Source organism: Pseudonaja textilis, chromosome 7 (genome assembly GCF_049901715.1).
Source record: "Pseudonaja textilis isolate UNSWEBS1 chromosome 7, rPseTex1.2, whole genome shotgun sequence".
NCBI lineage: Eukaryota > Metazoa > Chordata > Lepidosauria > Squamata > Elapidae > Pseudonaja > Pseudonaja textilis.
Genome location: NC_141996.1, coordinates 54,827,189 through 54,846,355, shown reverse-complemented (window position 1 = coordinate 54,846,355; position 19,167 = coordinate 54,827,189). Strand labels below are relative to the sequence as shown.

The 19,167-nt window shown below is 39.9% G+C and overlaps 1 protein-coding gene across 4 annotated transcripts in view; it reads right to left on the bottom strand.

The window, feature by feature from the left end:
- Positions 1-19,167, bottom strand: part of PDXK (pyridoxal kinase) — a 92,069-nt gene that overhangs the window by 3,577 nt on the left and 69,325 nt on the right. For 2 of the 4 annotated variants that reach the window (XM_087937676.1, XM_087937678.1), the window contains exons 7-11: positions 8,555-8,600; positions 6,837-6,948; positions 5,514-5,650; positions 4,967-5,033; positions 1,913-2,027 (exon numbers count right to left, since the gene is read on the bottom strand). In XM_087937676.1, the coding sequence (XP_087793802.1) occupies positions 1,915-2,027; positions 4,967-5,033; positions 5,514-5,650; positions 6,837-6,948; positions 8,555-8,600 (475 nt within the window). In that variant the 3' untranslated portion in view covers positions 1,913-1,914. Of the gene's footprint in view, positions 1-1,886; positions 2,028-4,966; positions 5,034-5,513; positions 5,651-6,836; positions 6,949-8,554; positions 8,601-19,167 lie in introns of those variants that run through there. The other 2 variants (XM_026713677.2, XM_087937677.1) reach the window with 1 other exon arrangement.

The window sequence follows — 19,167 nt, the reverse complement described above, 5'->3', positions numbered from 1 at the left end:
GTAGGTAGTCTGTCCCTTTCTGCTGTCATGCTTATCAAAGATATTAATGCCTACACATTACTGAAAGGCTATTCCACAAGACAGAGAAGGTCTTATATTGCCCTAGCCCTAAAATAGGCCACAAGTGAGAAACTTGTTTGATGCTGAAGACCACTTTGGAGAAAGAAAGAAAAAACCCTTCAGGTGTATGATAAAGGATCATTTAAATATTTTTAATAAATGAAAGTTAGTAAGTCTTTCAGATTCTAAGAATGGAATTCACAGGTTGCTTCAAGAGTTTCACATGTTAATGACAGCACTTTTGCAAGAATCCGAGTTTCAAAGATGTCCCAAGAAAATGATATTTAATAGAAATAATGAAAATACCCTGGTTACCTGTAAAGAAGATGTGGATTGTGGATTGATATGATACCCTGTTTTTTTTCTGTTCCATATAACTTACGGAAAAATCAACAATGGGGAAAAGAAATGAGAGATAAATTTAAAATTAATTGTGCATGATCTTAAGATAAAGAGAATCAAAGCTAATTTGGTAATTTCAAAGAGATTGGGCAGTGTAGGGCTTCACGGTTTACTAACTGAGGTTTAGACAACAGGTTCCTGATGCTTAGTTGGCAACTGTGGTTGGTATCTTCAGAGGCAAAGATGGCCACAATCACAGTTGCCAGTGAAACATCAGAAAATCTGTTGTCTAGGCCACCATCCCTAAACCCTAAAGCCCAACACAGCACAACAGATACTGGCCACGAAAGCCTACACCAGTATATTAAAAGAGATTGCATGCAAAAGAAGTCCTGTATTTTACTGACTTCCAGAATATTTAGACATGTTTACATTTCACTGCAACGCACGACTGAATTATTTTAGAGTAAACTATTAATAACTGTAAATTCTTGAGATTAGTCTGTACTGGTTAATCAATATTAATGGACGTTAAACTCCCAGAAAAATCTATGTTCATTTCCAGAAAGTGTGCTTTGTTTTTGAAAGGGGTAGAAACTGCAACAGCAATGCTTAGTGTGTTAAAACTCTGCCTCTGATGTAACTGATTTATTAGATGGTGCTTTAATTTAATTCTCCATTCATAAAACAGGAATACTCTCACTCGCAGCAATAAACAGTGAATTGGTCTTAATATGTAACACATAGCCTTTCATGTCACTCCTAGTTGTCAGAAGATAAACTGGGATACTCAGTAAGTATATCAGTAAGGAAAAAGCTGATAAAATTGAATCAAGCCTATTCTATCAGAGGTAGAATCACCATTATATTCTACACATCATCATTTCTTTCTAAGCAAAAATATGACATGGGATATTTTTAATAGTTCAATATTAAAGGATTAGCACCTCTGGACAGTGGAATCTTGGATTTATTCACAGATGGGAATGGTTCAGACATGTTATACCTCCAAGGCCTGTGTAGAGTACCTAAAAACCCACCCACCCATCCCCTTTCATTGCCTGAACCTCTCTTATGCTCCAAAACAGTTGAGGTACTGAATATTTTAGCAGGCTACCAAAACTCTTCATTTAAGGGAAATGGTAAACTACTTAATTGGCACATGACACTTTACCAGTTTATATACTCCAGTCACTTGGTTCACTAAAAATGCAGTCTTGAAATCTTTGGCAAGGCAGGAAACCTTGTGTGCTTATACCCAGGTTTTATAATGAAATAAAATTAATTTGACAGCCATTTTAATACCTGGGAGGGAGCTGTAATACACACCTAACTTTTTTTCTCTTAATTCAAGCAAGGCCAGCACATGTGCTTGGTAGTGGATCTCATCTATGCTGGGCACTATTTCATGGAAGTCAGGTTTCTGTCACAGATCTAAGGCAAACATCACAATTTACAGGAAAGAAAATGAAGACATCAATACATTGTGCGTTGTTAGGAGGTACACAACCTTTATAACACAGTAGCAGTTATTATTATCTCTGGATTTTCTATGTCCTTTTTGCTTTGGACCATCCTCAGTTCCAGCTGGGCTGAATTAGGTTTGTTTCCTTCTCCAGCTTGGGCTTAAAAGAAAACAAACAAAAAACACAACACCATGGAAATTAAATATTAACATAAAACAGCGCATAAGAAAATCTCAGTTTTCCTAAACCTACACCTCTCCTATCATCAATAAACGTTACTGTCCTTCTACTACAGTTTTAAGATCAGTGCATGAAGATTTAATATATGGAACATTAATAGAATTGTGAAATCTGTGAGTCTCAGGTATGCAGGTTTTTTTGTAATGATCCCAAATATTTGTATGCCTATCTCTGGGAAATAAATCTAGTCTGCTCTCTCTGACTGTTGGAAGATATTAATTTATTTACAGGTAGATGTATGATCATAATGGAACTTGTTCATTACAGTCGTAAATCATGATCATAAAATGAGTCACCCACATAACCAACCCAATTTATATTTGTGTTTTCATGAAGTCATGTATATATATATAGGTGTGTGTGTGTGTGTGTGTATTCTTAAGTTTTCGTGGGTACTTACATGTATGGTATTCAGCTTTGTTCGGGTATTTTCCCACATCATTATAGTTGTGCTTTTAAAGTTGTAGCAACGTTTCAGCAGAATCTCATCTGCCATCATCAGGCTTCTGTATTGTGTTCGTCTGTGAGTCAGACTTTTATAGTTGTTTCAGTTTTAATTTGGGGCTAGCCTACTGCTGTGCTAGAGTGGTTTTTTTCTTCATCCTGATTGGTTGGGAGTCTTGGTCTGTGTTTATTGGTCTTGGAGTTTGCTGTGTTCTGCTTGATTGGGGTTTCTAATATCTTCTGTCTGTTTTGTGGCTTTTTTTGTCTTGGTTGGCTGGCAACATTGTGTTCCTGTATTGGAGGCTTTTAGTGCAGCTTGGCTCCGAGTAAATGGACGGCTATCATTTGTTAGGAGGCTAGGTTTCATCTCAGTGCCTGGTTGGGGTGTGTTTGAGCTGGAGGTATCAGGGGGGATCTGTTTGTGCCCAGGTGTTTGCCTGGCTTGTGATGCGGAGATTTTGTTTGTTTGTGAGTGCAGGCTTCCAATAATTGAATTGAAGAGATGATTCTGGTGGAATCATCTCTTCTATTCATGCTTTCAGGTTTTTTTTCAATCTCTATGGCTTCTCTGATAATTCTGTGGCTGGGGTTTTCTATAGTGGCTAGGGTTTTGGTGCCATTGATGCTATGACCTGTGGCTTTCATGTGTTGGACTAGTGAGAAAGTGTGTTCCAGCTTTTTTACTGCATTTTTCCATACCACAAGCCAGGCTGAATACCATACATGTAAGTACCTGTGAAAACAGAACACACACACACACACACACACACACACACACACACACACACACACACATAATTCAGCTTTGTTCAGGTATTTTCCCACGTCATTATAGTTGTGCTTTTAAAGCTATAGCAACATTTTGGCAGAATCTCATCTGCCATCATCAGGCTTCTGTATTGTGTTCATCTGTGAATCAGGCTTTCACAGCCGCTTCTGTTTTAAATTTGGTGCTAGCCTACTGCTGTGTTAGAATGGTTTTTTTCTTCATCCTGATTGGTTGGGAGTCTTGGTCTGTGTTTATTGGTCTTGGAGTTTGCTGTGTTCTGCTTGATTGGTGTTTCTAATAACTTCTGTCTGTTTTGTAGCGTTTTTTTGGTCTCGATTGGCTGGCAGCATTGTGTTGGCCAAGCAAACACCTGGGCACAAACAGACCCCAGCTCAAACACATCCCAACTAGGCACACAGATGAAACCTAGCTTCCTAATAAATGATAGCTGTCCGTTTACTCGGAGCCAAGCCACACTTAAAAGCCTCCAATACAGGAAACACAATGTTGCCAGCCAATCAAGAGAAAAAAATGTGTGCATGTGTCTCAGAGTTATTGCTATCTTCTTTTTGTTCTGTTATTTTAATTTCATATGTTGAAAACTGCATTTTATGGTTTACTTATTTGTACTTTGAAGTTGTATTTACAATGAAAAGCAGACTAGAAAACATTGGCAATTTTATCTCTACTTATTCAGCACCCTGCCAATCCATCCTGTAGCCCATATTCATAATCAGAACTATTTTCTGTAAATGGGGCAACTTTCCCCATTCCAGCATCACACTGGCTGGAAATTAGAAGAGTTGTCATTTTAATGCACCTGGTCTGTTCCACTTTGAAACTATTTATGCCAGTGGCTCTTGCAATACCTTCTATATGTAAGATGAAAGAAAGATAAGAGAATAGAGCATCATAATTTTTCTTCCTGTTTCTAACTGGATCCAACTAATTTTAAAGATCAAACATACAGATTTGTTGAAAGTTAAATTACTTTCTCACAGAGGTATAATTTTTTTGAAAATATCTGTAGCATATTAACAATTGATTAATTTAATCAGAACTGCGAGGACACTTGCATATAAACCTGACTTATTTTGGCTGGATTGTTACATAATACTATTGTTGTCACTATTACTGAAGAAGTAATGGTAGCTTGTTTTACACATAATGTAAACCAATATATGAGTGGATTCTCACCTTATATAATGCTCCCCACAAATCACATTATGACTTAGTGGAAATCATAATGGGACTCAGCAACCTACTGGATTTACATAACAGATTGGGCTAAATATAATAATTAGCTCCTTGTGAGTTTTGTCTGTGTAATGCATAGTTTCATGTGTTGTTCAAACCCATAATTCATTAAACCATAAGGTAAACCACGAGTTACTATGTTATATGAATAGATCAACAATAGAATCAACACAGAAGTCTCATTAATCTCCTTTATTATCTGTCCACTTGATCCTTTCAACTAGAGGTACAGGAAACTGAACTGGGGACTTGAGCAAATCACATGTTCAGTCACTCAGCAATGGCACTTTTTAGAAAACCTTCTAATAATAAATGAATATACTGTATACAGAACAATATGCTAAATAAATAAATAACTGTATACAGAATCATTATGAAATTGACCTACCCTTTGCACTTTTGATGGTCCTTTGCAAAACATGTTGCATTGCTGATACTGTCTTTTCACAGGCCATCTGCAATTGTAAAAAGGAAAAAAAAGTTTTACAGTATTACCACTTCACTGTCTCTGGCCACATATATTGATTGACAGTTTAATTATTTAAATTGGATAAGAAATACAAATAAAAGTGTTTTACTTTTTAAACTATTTCCCTATTATAGAAATGCTGTCCTAACTGACACACCATACTAATCCTGACAGAAGTTGGTTTGTTATGTTTTTTTTCCTTTGGTGGGTGAAACTATATACTCTGTTTTAACATCAGTCCAAAGTCTGTCCATGATCACTCTTATTATGTTAAAACAGAAGCTTAGCATCATTTCCAAATAAGAGTCTCACTTTATTTTAGAATTATTTTATGGCCACCCAGACTTTTACTAACCTAATACATAGACTTATTTTGTAAAATATCTTGATCCTGTTGAGAGCAGACAAATGTGTTTTTTTTCTGTAACTGATACAGAGAGGAAATGAAAAAAAACCCAATCCATACCTTAAGATTGTCTGGGTGTTTGTGAGTCCAAGCCAAGAGCATAGCAGCAAATAGGTCTCCTGTTCCAACAAAGACAGCATCTACTTTGGGAGATTCCATTCGGATCCTTTGTGTCACTATAGTGCCATCTGCTGTAGCTAATAAGGCATTATTATCTGTTAGTTATATTCTTCTCAGCTATGTAATCATATAGAACAGTACATCTCAGCATAGCTTTGTCATACATTATAGTGTGATGCACTGATAGTGAACAAGATGCACTGACAGTGAACAAGCTATGAACAATATTGGATGCATGTTGCAATTCGGTGGGAGCACGAGAAAAAATAAAGTATTGGGCTTTGACACTGAAATGAATTGGGCTAGAGGACTTTGCAGAATTAAGGATTCCCCCTCCCCGCCCTCAATCTTTAGGCATGTGTATCTTTTCTGAAGTCTCCTCTTTAAATGAAAACTTGGAATCTTTAGAAATGAAATTAGTTACTTTCTGTTGACTCAATTACACTTTCTGAACTGCGATAACATGCTCCAATGAGTCAACACATCTGAAAAGCTGTTTCATACATAGTGCTTTCTTTCACCCTGTGGAACATACAGCTACTTATGATATAGAATTCTGTGGCATTTCAGATCCTGTGAGGCTTCTCCATGATGTGGGTGATATATCTAACTCACATAAGTTCATTTATAAAGTGATTCAGCACCAGAATAGTTTGATTTCCTTTAGTAAATACTAAAGGTACAATATAACCAATTATTTTAAAAGGAGTGAGAGCTAGATAATGGAATGGTGAATCCCATCCATTTTAAAAAAGTCAGCATTAAAAGAATGCAAATTGTAATGGGAACAAGTACACCTAGCCATTCTTAAAATACAGCTTATCAGAACAGAACATGTTATTTTTTTAATTGCCTAATATATCTCTTGAATATTATTGGCACTATTACTGAAGAGGGTAAAGTTACAACCATCTTCCTTCATATTGTAAATAAAATTATTTTACAGAGCATTATTACAACAACAAAGCAATGTTCTATTAAACAGAAAATCACTGACTAACATTAAGTGATATCTGCTCAGAAACAAACTCTATTTAATTCAAAAATTCATACTCTCAAGTGAGATAGGATTGCAGTTTAAATATTTATTGGAATGAAGTTTGTATATTTCTGCAATTTGTGCTTTATATATTTGAATAGTAGCTGAAAACAAAGCATTACTTTTACTTTGTATTAACAGAAATGGGAAAAATTGGATAAGTGTCATACTACCTGTAAATGCTCTAACAATAGAACAGACTATTGATTAAAAATAAAACATACTTCTCCTTTGGCTTCCTAATGCAATCAGATAATCGTTTCCTGAAGGTGCCTGAAGGTCTGAGCTGGTGATTACAACCGTTTCTGGTCCCATATTGTGGAGCATATCCATTACCTTTCCAAATATATGAAGAAAAATATATTAGTACTAATTTGTGTGTTTGTGAGATGGTGACTCTGCTTCTTGGGACATAACTGTCTAAACTGCATGCCTTTTTATATAAAATATAACACAAAGAAAAAAATTTCACAGCTTCAATTATTTAAAACTGTCCTTATGAGAGATCAAATCTCTCTGGCAATAAATTGCTTCAATGCATTCAAGCATGTATAAATCTTTTAGATCTGATTTATTCAGTTAGTAGATCTATGGCACTAACAGAAAGAAAGATATTTTTGCAAGGAAGCAGAAAAAAATGAGAATATCTGAACAAAAGAGCACATGGTGGAAAAATGCAGTGTCATTTTCAGGGGTGGGATCTGACTGGTGTAACTACCGGTTCGGTGATTTTACATTTAATATGGAACATTAAAAGACTGAGATGACATTACAACAACCCTGTTTTATTACTTGTCTGAAGCTTAGATTTTCCTATGTCTTATAATATTGTATGGGAATAAACCAATATGTTGAAGAAAATTGTTCAATAGAGATTTTAACAGGTGGCCAAACTAAACCTTAAAACTTGTTAATTTGCAGGCTACTAAAGTTGGGCCTGTCACTGCAGCTAAAAGAGTTAATTTGACATTTAATAATATTGTCTTAGAATGAGAATTTCATTTTGACAGAATATAATTAGTAAAATTAATGTCAAAATATTTTACTGCAAGAATCAGATATACTGCTTTTAATCCAGCCTACAGATGTTGAAGCAGTAATAGCAGGATGGGACATCCAATGGTCATTGATATCAACGGCACTTCTACAGACATAATTGGCAGGATTGTGTCATGAAAACAGTACCAATTGTACCAAAACAGTGCAATGTATAATACAACTGATTTTATTTTGATTTAGCACAGCCTTCTGCAATCTTGATATCCATCAAACTACACAGACTTCACATCCAGACATTCTAAAAAGTGGTTATGATGGTTGATGCATTCTGGAAGATGAAGTCCATGTATTTTAGAGAAAGGCTGGTGATACCAAATCTAAGAAATAGCCACTCCCAGTACACTGATTTCCCAAAAGAGCATAGTTCCTTAAATACCCTTCCTTAATAGCAACAGGAGATAAACAACAGTAACACCAGGAAATGCAAAGTTCTTTATGTATAATCTCATCAAGGCATTTTCAAGAATTTGAGAACAAAATATTCCACTTGTCTTACATGTGGATTGTTAGGAATTTGAAGGATAAAATAATATCAGGAACTAGGAATCTTACTAGTTGCTAAAGGTTGAAATCAATAGACACCCCAGACAAAAAATATAGATGTATTAACAGATTTGCTTAATGAAATGTTTTAGGATAAGTAAGCTCTATAGTGGAATCTGTTTATTGCAGGAGCTCAGACATCATGACTACAAAATTGGAATAAACACCAGGGGCAGTATATCAAATCTGATATACTCCAATTTATTTATTGCTGATAGATAGCACAGTCACTTCTAATTTATAATTTTCTAAATAATGGACGGTGGGGAAAATTTTAGTAGAAAAGAGATGTAGCTCTGTTAAAGCACTGAAGGAGAAACCTGGCTTCCAACACACTTACCTCTATTGCTTCTTTTTCAGAGCGTATCTTCCTGCCAGTAAGTAACCTAAAGTAAGGAAATAAAAATTTAAAACATTGTTTTTCCTGTTAGAAATAAAATTTCCATGTTTTTCATGGAAAATTTTGGTGAAAAACATCAATTAAATCTCTTTTAATGATAAATGAGATAAAATTTGTAAAAACTTTGCACCAATCTATTTAACCATTCTCTTGTCCCATTCTATTAAATACAGTAGATATATTATTGAAGCCAAAGTACGGTATTCTGTGGCTACCACAGAGCTTAATGGAAGCTCAAGATGCATTTTTAAAGGAAACTATCAATAATTCCAAAAGCTTACCACAATTCCACAAAGTATGATTCTAGTTCCTTCTCCTTTAGCCTTTGCACCAGTGTTCAGAATTGTTTTAAGGCTGTCCAGTCAAAAGAATGTTGCTGGTACCTTAGCTTCAAAGGCACTTGAGCAGAATTCCCAACGAAGATTGAACCACTTCACTGAGTTTATTATTTCAGGAATTCAGAGCAGGTTTAACTTTATTCTGTTGATTTCTGCCGAAATGTCTCTCAAAAGCAGGTCTAATTTACTCCCCCAATTTTATTGATTAAATTATTAAAACATTGGAAATGGTGTAATTGTCCTGACATTCCTTTTTTGTCATACATGCTATCAGATATAATACATATTTTATATACATTTGTGCATTTATACACTTGTACAATTCATTTTTATCCGTAATTGCCCATTCTACAGAGCCTACTTTTTATTCTGGGTCCTTCCTTTCTTTTCCCACCATTGATAAAATTTGTTCCACATTTTGTGGCATTCTGTCTCTTCCTTATTTTTTAATTCTAGAATTAATCTATCCATTTCACCACATATCAATATCTTTTTTTATCACCTCACCTTCGTTGGGAATTTCTCTCTTTATATTTTTGGGTGAAAGTCATTCTTGCTGCAGTGATAATATGTACTATTAGGTAAATCTCCTCTTTGCTATATCTTTCTGTCATAATGCCAAGTAAAAATAATTCCGATTTATACTCTATTTTCTGTCCCATCATCTCTTCTAACCACATCTGGAACTTATGCCAAAACTCCGGAGTTTTCTCACAGGATCACCATGTATGGTAATATGTTCTTGGGTACATTTCCAACAAATAGGTGACAGATTTTTGTACATTTTAGCCAATCTTGCGGGAGGGAGGAGCCACCTATAAAACATCTTATCTAAGTTTTCCTTATATGATGTGGCCAAAGTTATCTTTTTATTTCGCTCCCATAATGTTTGCCAATTATCCAAATCTATATAATGTCCAAAAATTTTGGCCCGTACCATCATCGTTTCCTTTACCTGTTCGTCATTCATTTTATAGTCCAATAAGAATTTATAAATTTTCCTCATCAATTTGTCATCTGTCCCCAATAAAACTGCAATGTAGTGTTGTGGCTTGTCTACTAATCATGTCTTTCCCATATCTTGTTTGAATTTGTAAGTAGGTCCACCATTCCAAATCTACCCCTTGCTCTTTTAGCTCTTGTCTGGACTTAATTCCCTTTTTTTATTTATTATTTCCTTGTATGTGATAATTCTTTCTTGATTCAAAAAGTTTGGATGTATTAATGCCTCTAAAATGGATAACCAAGCTGGAATTTCCATATAAATTTGCTGTTTAATTTTACTCCATACCATGAACAATGCTTGTCTAATCTGGTGTCTTTGAAAACATTTATGTGCACTGTAGTTGCCATACCATAAAAATGCATACCAACCTAGTTGGAAGTCATGGCCTTCTAGTGATAATAATCTTCTATTTTTTAAGGTTATCCAATCTTTTACCCTGGTGAGCATTGCTGCTTGATAATATATTTCCCAATCTGGTAAGCCAAAACCACTTCTTTCTTTAACCTCTTGTAAAAGTTTTAATTTAATCCTAATTATCTAGTTTTATGGGTATATTTTGGAACAGAAAGAGCAGTTTTGGCAATACATTCATTTTTATTACACCTATTCTACCCATTAGTGAAAGCCTCAGAGTTCTCCATTTTTCCAAATCTTTTATTTGCTTCACTAATTTAACATAGAATATCTTTATTGTCATTGCATTCTACAAATATAATGAAATTTGAAAAATATATAACACAGTTATCTTATCCTCTTTGATTGTTGTACATCTTGTCAAGATGTTAATCCCTATCTGGATATCTATTCCCTTGGCAAGATTTTCTTTCTGTTTGTTCGTCATGTTCTTGACGATCTTTTTAGTTTTTTCTTTCTTTATTTTTAATCCTGCAGCTTCCCCATAATCTTCTAGTATCTCCATGAGTTTCGGCCTCAATTGTTGTGGTTCTTCCAAGATTAAAACTGTCATCTGCAAACGCTTGCAATTTAAATGTTTCCCCCTTAATTTCTAGACCTTTTCCACTGAGCCAAAGGGAGAATCCAGGATGGGGTAGTCTCTAGTCTCCTAGCTCTGCAGACCGAGTTGAAAAACTGAGGACACACCCCCTGGTAACAGTCCCCAGTTCTTCACTCGGTCTCAGCATGTTCAGACCACCCTTTAAGGGCTCTGAATAGTTAGGATTGTAGAAGAATATTCACCCCCTGGATTAAGCTTTTTTCACAGAGAGGCTTAGATCAGGTTTGACAGCTAGCCAGCTTGTCAGTTTAGCACTTTCATTTTTTTTCAAGCCTTTTTTCCAGTTCCCGTTTTTTTGCTTGTTATTTTAATTTTTTGACTATCCTTGTTGGTGGACTGGGTTTTTTTCTGTTTTGTGCCAAAACTTGGGTGGAAGTGACCCTGAGAGCCTGTTTGGCCTGGGCTGGGGTGGGAGTCGGTGTCTTATTCAACTCGCCTTCTCCCGATCCACTTTCCCTTGCTTGGGATGAGCCGCAGCTGCCACTAAATGCTTCTGTCCCTTTTCGACAGCAGTGGCCATTTATTTTGTTTGGGGACAATCTTGCAATTTGTCTGCAGGATTGTCCGGGGGGGGGCTCTGGCCATCGGAATTAAATCCTGACCTCCCCACCCAGTCCCCAGAGCACCGTGGCAGCTGCGAGATGCTTGAGTCTGCCTGATAATTGCGGTGCAGCCAGCGCAGCTTGAAAGCTTCTGACCTGTCAGGGCTTGCTGTAATTCAAAGAGGCAGCTGTTTTTCAACTTTTTTTTCCCTGACTCGGCTTTTGAATTGTGGAGCTGGGCTGAGCTCACCACTTTGGGTCGCGCTAGCCTCCTGAAGTGGTGGACAGCTACTGTGGCTGTAGCTGACAGCTTAGGCTGAATATTTTTTGTTTTTTGTTTTTTTACTTCTTTTTCCCTTTCTCTACCCCTGTCAAGTGACAGTTATTTTTGCGGGCTCAAAGATGGCCGCCAAGGGAGCTGATCAAGAATTGTTAGTTCCTCAGCAGGGTAGAGAGAAGGCTGTAAAAAGATCTCCTAAGCCCAGGTCTGCTGGTCTGGAGGCAGCAGCTAGGATTAGAGCCAGGGATCTAGCCCCTAAGAGACCCTCTAGGGCTGAGGATAGACAGGCCAGATGTAGACAAAAAGCCATAGACAAACAGTTTGACAGGGCAGTGAGAGATTCCAGGATGGCTGAAAACAGAGCCACCTCTCAAACTTTGCCTCCTCAAGATGACAGGCAGCCAGACCAACTGGCAGATAGGCAGTATATGACTGCCTGGTCTCCTGGGGGCTCAAGTATGCAGGATTTTCAGGGAAACCTCCAAATCAGGGCTGAGACCTCTCACAATTTTTCTGAGCCATCTCAGGGGATCTCGATGGTGGCACCTGCAGACCAAGTCTCCAGCAGAGCCAGACCTGTGCCTGCAGCCACCTTTACACCTACAGCAGCTGGCTTACAGCCTGAGGAGACCCAGATGCAAGAAATGCCATCCTTCATGAGAGCGTGGATCTCCCAAACAATAACACAGGAATTGCAGGCAGAGGTCAACCAGTTACGCCAGCTATCTTATTTGGACACTAACAGAGGAATCCTGCAGGGGCAGGGGCAGGCTTCTGCAGAACAGTCGATCCACTTCAGAGAGTGCTCGGCTTGGCTCCGAGAGAGATTTCCTTCCAGAAAGGGTTTTTTCGGATGAGGAGTCGGAGGTTTAATAAAACAACCAAGAAAAAGAAAAATAGGGTGAAAAAATGGTGGAGGAGTCGGAGGTAGCAGGTCCCCCCTCCTTTAAGGACCTTTTCCAGCCGGCTCTTTTCAAGACTCTGCTGGTTAAGGCCAAGAGCATGGCTCATCTCAAAAAGGACATGGTTACTCAGAACCTTCCCAAGGAGGGAGAGGATCAGGAGGATTTCCTGTTCACTGAGAAAGCATCTGTGGTGGACGCTGTACTGGTGCCCTAGATGTTTCTAAACCTGATCAAAAAGCAGTGGGAGTCCCCTGGGATGTACATTCGCCCCAGTGGGTCTGAGTCTACCTTATTTAATGTAGATAAGGACCTTTTGGACATTATGGAAATGCCAAAGGTAGATGGCCCAGTGGTAGCCCTAGCTTCCTCATCTGTCATCCCACCTGATGCGGAGGATGTTTTAAAGACAGAGGACTGGAAGGATGAGATGGAGCTCCGGAGAGCTCATCAAGCCGACTCCTGGGCCATCAGAACATCGATGACCACATCTTTTTTTACTCGGGCCTCTTTGTGGTGGCTGAGGCAGCTATAGGGCAGAATCCCACCTGAGGATCTCAGGGTGCATCAGGACCTGAATAAGATTATAGCTGCAGCTCAACTGACTGCTGATGCCACCCTCATGTCAGCCAAATTCTCTTCCAGAGCCATGGCCTCTTCCATAACAGCACACAGGCTTCTCTGGCTGAGAAATTGGCAGATGGACGTCAGAACCAAATGGAAACTGGCGTTGGCTCCCTTTAAGGGAGAAAGGCTTTTTGGGGAGGCCCTGGATCCTTTTTTTTTTATGGAAACCAGGGACAAGTGAAAGATCCTGCCCTCCCAGGGGAGGCGCTTTGATTACAGGTCTCATCGCTACTACAGGAAGCTCTCCTTTAAACACGGGGAAGCTGGGGCAGGCTTTCCCCATCAAAGTAGGCCCTTCTTCCAAAGATCCTCGTCTCAGACAGATAGACAGGCCTTTGCCACCAGAGGGTGTTAAAGGCAAGAGGGCAGAAAGTCCTTTAGGGGTTCCAACAGACCCTTCAGGCACAACAAGTGATGCTCGAGTCTCATCCCCCATAGGGGGCCGTCTGGGATGGTTCTGGCAGAGGTGGGAACAGACCATGACGGACACTTGGATCCTGTCAACTTTACGGTCGGGTCTCTCTCTAGAGTTTCTCTCTTCTACCCCAAGAGCCTTTGTGTGCTGCCCCATCTCTAGGGACCCTTCAAAGAGGGATCTCATGGAATTGGCGATCCACCATCTGCTGGACATTCGGGCCATCCAGCCGGTTCCAGTAGACCAGGAGAGACAGGGTTTCTATTCAATGTTGTTTGTGATTCCAAAGACCTCGGGGGGATGGCGAGCAATCCTCAACCTGAAAGGGCTCAACAGACATCTAATCTACGGAAGGTTCAAGATGCACTCCCTCCACTCCATTCTAGAGGGACTGTGGGAGGGAGATTTTTGGCCTCGGTAGACTTGACAGAGGCCTACCTCCATGTGCCCATACACCCCAATCACTGTCAGTTCCTGAGGTTTTGTTATGGTGGCCACCATTTTCAATACAGGGCTCTCCTGTTAGGCCTGTCATCAGCCCCTCGGACTTTTACCAAGCTCTTGGTAGCGGTAGTGGCACACCTCAGAGCCTTACCCATAAGGATCCAATGCTATTTGGACGACATCCTGATAGCATCCTCTTCCAGACCCCAGACAGAGGAGGATCTGAGGTCGACAATCAGAATTCTTCGAGAGCATGGGTTCTCGATAAACCTGGACAAATACCACCTAGTACCATCGATTCGGCTCTTGCATTTGGGGGCTCTCATAGACACCTTGGCTGGACAGGTTTTTCTCTCACAGGAGCATCGAGACAGTATCAGGGAAGTCACGTCGCTGATCCTGTCTTCCAGAGAGGCGCCTATCATCTTCCTGTCTCAACCTCTCGGCAAAATGATATCGTCCATCGATATTGTCCCTTGGGCCCACTTCCATGCCTGACCCCTTCAGTGGTTCCTGCTCCCTTACCAGAGGGCGAGCAGGGGCGACTCTCCAAGGAGGGTTCATGTCCCCTTGCCAGTTCTTCGTTCCCTCCATTGGTGGCAGTCCTGAGCCATGGATCAGGGATGCTTGTACAGGGAACCCCAGAGGATTACCATCACCATCGACGCCAGTTTCTATGGTTGGGGGGCCCACTTGGGAGTCCAGGTCACCCAGTGGAGGTGGTCATGAGAGGTGCTCGCCCACAACATAAATTGGCTAGAGTTCAGGGCTGCCCGCTTAGCGCTCAAGGATCTAAGGCAGGAGGTGGTGGGGACACATGTTCTTCTCCTCACGGACAATGTGGCTGCCAAGGCCCACATAAACCAGCAGGGGGGCACACGGTCCAGATCTCTAATGCAGGAGGCAACTCAATTGTGCAGGTGGGTGGAGAGAAACCTGTTGTCCCTACGAGCAGAACATATCTCGGGAGTGTCCAACGTGCAGGCAGACTGGTTGAGCAGGGCCACTAGAATGGCAACTGCATCCCAGTCTCTTCCAGGAGATGACGGAACGCTTTGGCTGCCCAATTCTGGATCTCTTTGCATTGCCAGAGAACACGCAGCTCCTGAGGTTCTTTGCTCAATTCCCTGCCCAGGGAGCAGAAGGGGTCAACGCTCTCCAGTGCAGATGGCCCCAGGGACTATTGTATGCCTTCCCCACTTCCCGATTCCAGGGGCAATCAAGAAAGTACTGATAGAAAGGGCGGAAGTTCTGTTGGTAGCCCCTTACTGGCCCAGGCGTCCCTGGTTCGCTGACCTGGTAGGCCTGTCAGTCACCAGACCCTGGAGAATTCCCCTGCACAAGATCTCCCTCAGCCAGGGCCTGATCAAGCACCCAGATCCAGCCTGGTTTCGGTTGACCATCTGGCGCTTGAGTGGGGGATCCTGAAATGGGAGTAGTTTTCCACAAAGGTCATTCAGACCATCCAGGTGGCCAGAAGACCTTCCATGACCAGGATATATAATGCAACATGGAAGATTTTTTGCAGTTGGTGCGCTAGTCACCAATTGGAACCCACTGTTGTTTCTGTTGCAAAGGTATTAGAGTTCCTGCAGGACAGGTTGGATAGAGGTCTTGCCCCCAATACCTTGAAGAGACAGGTGGTGGCCTTGGCCTCGGTGATTTCAGTCAAGGGCTCTACTACTCTGGCCCAACACCCTTGGGTGAAAGCCTTCCTTAGGGGAGCCACGAATTTGAGGCCACCAGTGGTCCACCGCTACCCCACCTGGGATTTGCCTAAGATCCTGCATGCACTGACTTCTCCCCCATTTGAACCCTTGCGTAAAGTCTGCCTTCGCCTTCTCACGTGCAAGGTGTCATTCTTGGTGGCCATTACCCCGGCCAGGCGTATTTCGGAGTTGGCAGCCTTATCCATCAGGAAGGATCTGTGCGTATTGCATGCAGACAGGGTGGTTCTGTGGTTGGACCCTACCTTTCTGCCCAAGGTGAACCCCTTATTCCATCGTTCACAGGAGTTGATTTTGCCTAACTTCTGTCCTGAGCCTACCCATGCACTGGAGAGAAAATGGCACACCTTGGACGTCAGGAGGGCCCTCGTATTTACATTAAAAGAACTTCTCTTAGGAGGACGGAAGCCCTGTTTGTTTCCTTTCAGCCATCAACTTTGGGTCACAGGGTGACACCTTCCACAGTAGCTCGCTGGCTCAGAGCCTGCATTGCAAAGGCCTATGAGTTAGAGCCTTCCTGTACCCAGGAGAATCACAGCACACTCAACCAGAAGTGCAGTGACCACCGCAGCCTGGGCAATGCAGGCATCGATTCTGGACATTTGTAGAGCTGCGACCTGGTCAAAATTGACTCCTTTGCCTCAGCGGAGGTGTCCTTTGGAAGACGAGTCCTGCAGGGTGTGCATGTAGAGGTGGAGACCTCCGACCAATCCAGATCTCACCCGTAGGACAGCCATCAGCCAGCTTTGGTATGTCCCATCCTGGATTCTCCCTTTGGTTCAGTGGAGAAGGGGCATTGGTCCTACCTGAATGCTTCTCGGGGAGCCGAAGGGAAAATCCAGTCCCACCCTGTATTCTGTCAGGTTGGAATAGGGAGGAAATGTCCCTTTTTTTCGCAGTATCAACTGAGCTATCTGTTTGAGGACGAGGAGCAGCTGAATTCGCTTTGACGTCATTCAGAACTGGGGACCATTACCAGGGGGTGTGTCCTCAGTTTTTCAACTTGGTCTGCAGAGCTAGGAGACTAGAGACTACCCCATCCTGGATTCTCCCTTTGGCTCCCCGAGAAGAAGCATTCAGATAGGACCAACGCCCCTTTTATTTGTGTTTCTTTCCTGTTTGTCCTTGTTAACACTTCCAGGGTTAGTATGAATAATAGCGGGGATAATGGGCATCCTTGTCTCGTTCCTTTCTGCATTTTAAATGTTTTTGTCATCTCTCCATTTATTATTATTTTAGCTTCTTGGTTGGAATATATCGCAGAAATTGAATTTCTCTCCAAAGTTCATATATTTAAGTTGCTGTTACATGAATTCCCATTTAACGTTGTTGAATGCTTTTTGGGCATCCAAGAAAAGTAGTGCTACTTGTCTTCCGCTATGTAATTCATAGAATTCTAAGGTGTCTAATATTATTCTTATATTATTTTTAATTTGCCTTTTTGATAAAAAACCATTTTGATCCTCATGTATGAAATCATTTAAGAATTTTTTTAGTCGTTCAGCTATTATCGATGTGAATATCTTATAGTCTGAATTTAAAAGGGGTATTGGTCCATAGTTTTTAATTAGTGTCTGGTCTGTATTTTCTTTAGGTATCAATATGATATTTGCTTTCATCCATTATATCTTCATCTAGAACCGCATTAAATACTTCCAAGTAGAGTTTGTCCTAATATTTCTTGTTGGCCTTTATATAGTTCTAATGGGAGTCCGTCTGGTCGCTGTGTTTTATTGTTTTGTTGTTTATTTATTGCTGAAATTACTTCTGACATCCTAACCTCTTCATTCAACATATTTTTTTATCTCCTCTGTAATTTTTGATAATTCTGCTTTCTTTAGGCATTGTCTGGGCTACGGTTGTTTTCATTATATAATTTCCCGTAGAACTCCTGAATTATCTTATTTTCCTCGTCGTGGTAGCATATCTTCCCTAGTTCATTCTGTAGTTTGCCAATCCATCTTTTTTCTTTCTGCTTTTTCAACTTATATGATAGCCATGTCCCTGGTTAATTTGCTTTCTTGAAAAAGTTTTGTTTTGTTCTTTTTAATTGTGCTAGATCTTCTTTCTCTGGGACATTTAGTTTATGTTTAATTAAATCCATTAGTTATTTTAAATTTTTCTTTTTTGGTTCTTTCTGGAGGTTCATTTCCAAACCTTTATATTCATCTTCTAGGGTTTTCTGTCTTTTTTTTCCTTATTTTTTGCCATATATGATTATAGCCACCCCTCTCATGTATGCCTTTGCTGTGTCCCAAAGATTTTGCAGGAATGTATTTTCTTCTTTATTTTCCTTGAAGAAGAGGCCTAGTTCTTTCTCCATCTTTAATGTAAAATCTTTCTCCTTTAAGATCGCATTTTTTAGTGTCCATCTAGGAGTTTTGCTTTGTCCTTTCCAGCTAAATTTAATAGAGTTGGGGTCGGTCCAGGGATTCATCTCAATTTCTACTTCTTTTACTTCTGTGTTGAATTCCCTTGACATCCACACCATATCAATTCTGGATCACGAGCAATGTCTATATGAATAGTAAATGTATTGGTTTTCCTTCTGATTTCTTTCTCTCCAGATGTCTTGGATATTTAGTTCCTCTGCCATTTTAAAGAAGTTTTTTTGGTAATGTTCTTCTTGTTCCTTTCCTTATGTTATTACTTTTGTAGTCTAATTTTTTTTATCTGTGATTGCATTAAAGTCCTCTAATAAACAAATCTCATCATACTCTATATTGTGAATTATGTTTTATAGTGTTCTATAAAACTGCTCTTGTCCTCCATTCAGGGCATAAATTTCTACAATTGCTACTTTTTTGTGATTTATTCCTAGTTCTACAATCAGAATCCTCCCTTCTTTATCCTTATAGATTTGCTTAGCCGCAATCTTTTCTTTAGCATATAACACCACCCCTCTATTTTTTTGTTGGGCCAATGAGATGAGGTCTAATTTGTTTCTGAATAAATTTTTGATTAATGAAATGTTTTGAAACATTTTGGCCCCAAAACAAAGCCACTGATGTAGACATTCCAATATTCATATCTATATGAAAAAGTAGATCCTCCCAATCTTCTTAGTTAACATTCCTATTAAGGATAAAAGTACACATTGCATTATTTACACACTGTGCAACTGGCAACAGTAGTTTTCAAAAATGCATTTTTTGAAGAACATAAATGCATAATAGCTTTATTTTTTATCTTAGCTTGAATGCAAGTAAGAGGATTAACAGTTTTACTGCATAAAAGTTTTTGAATTTCCTTCACAT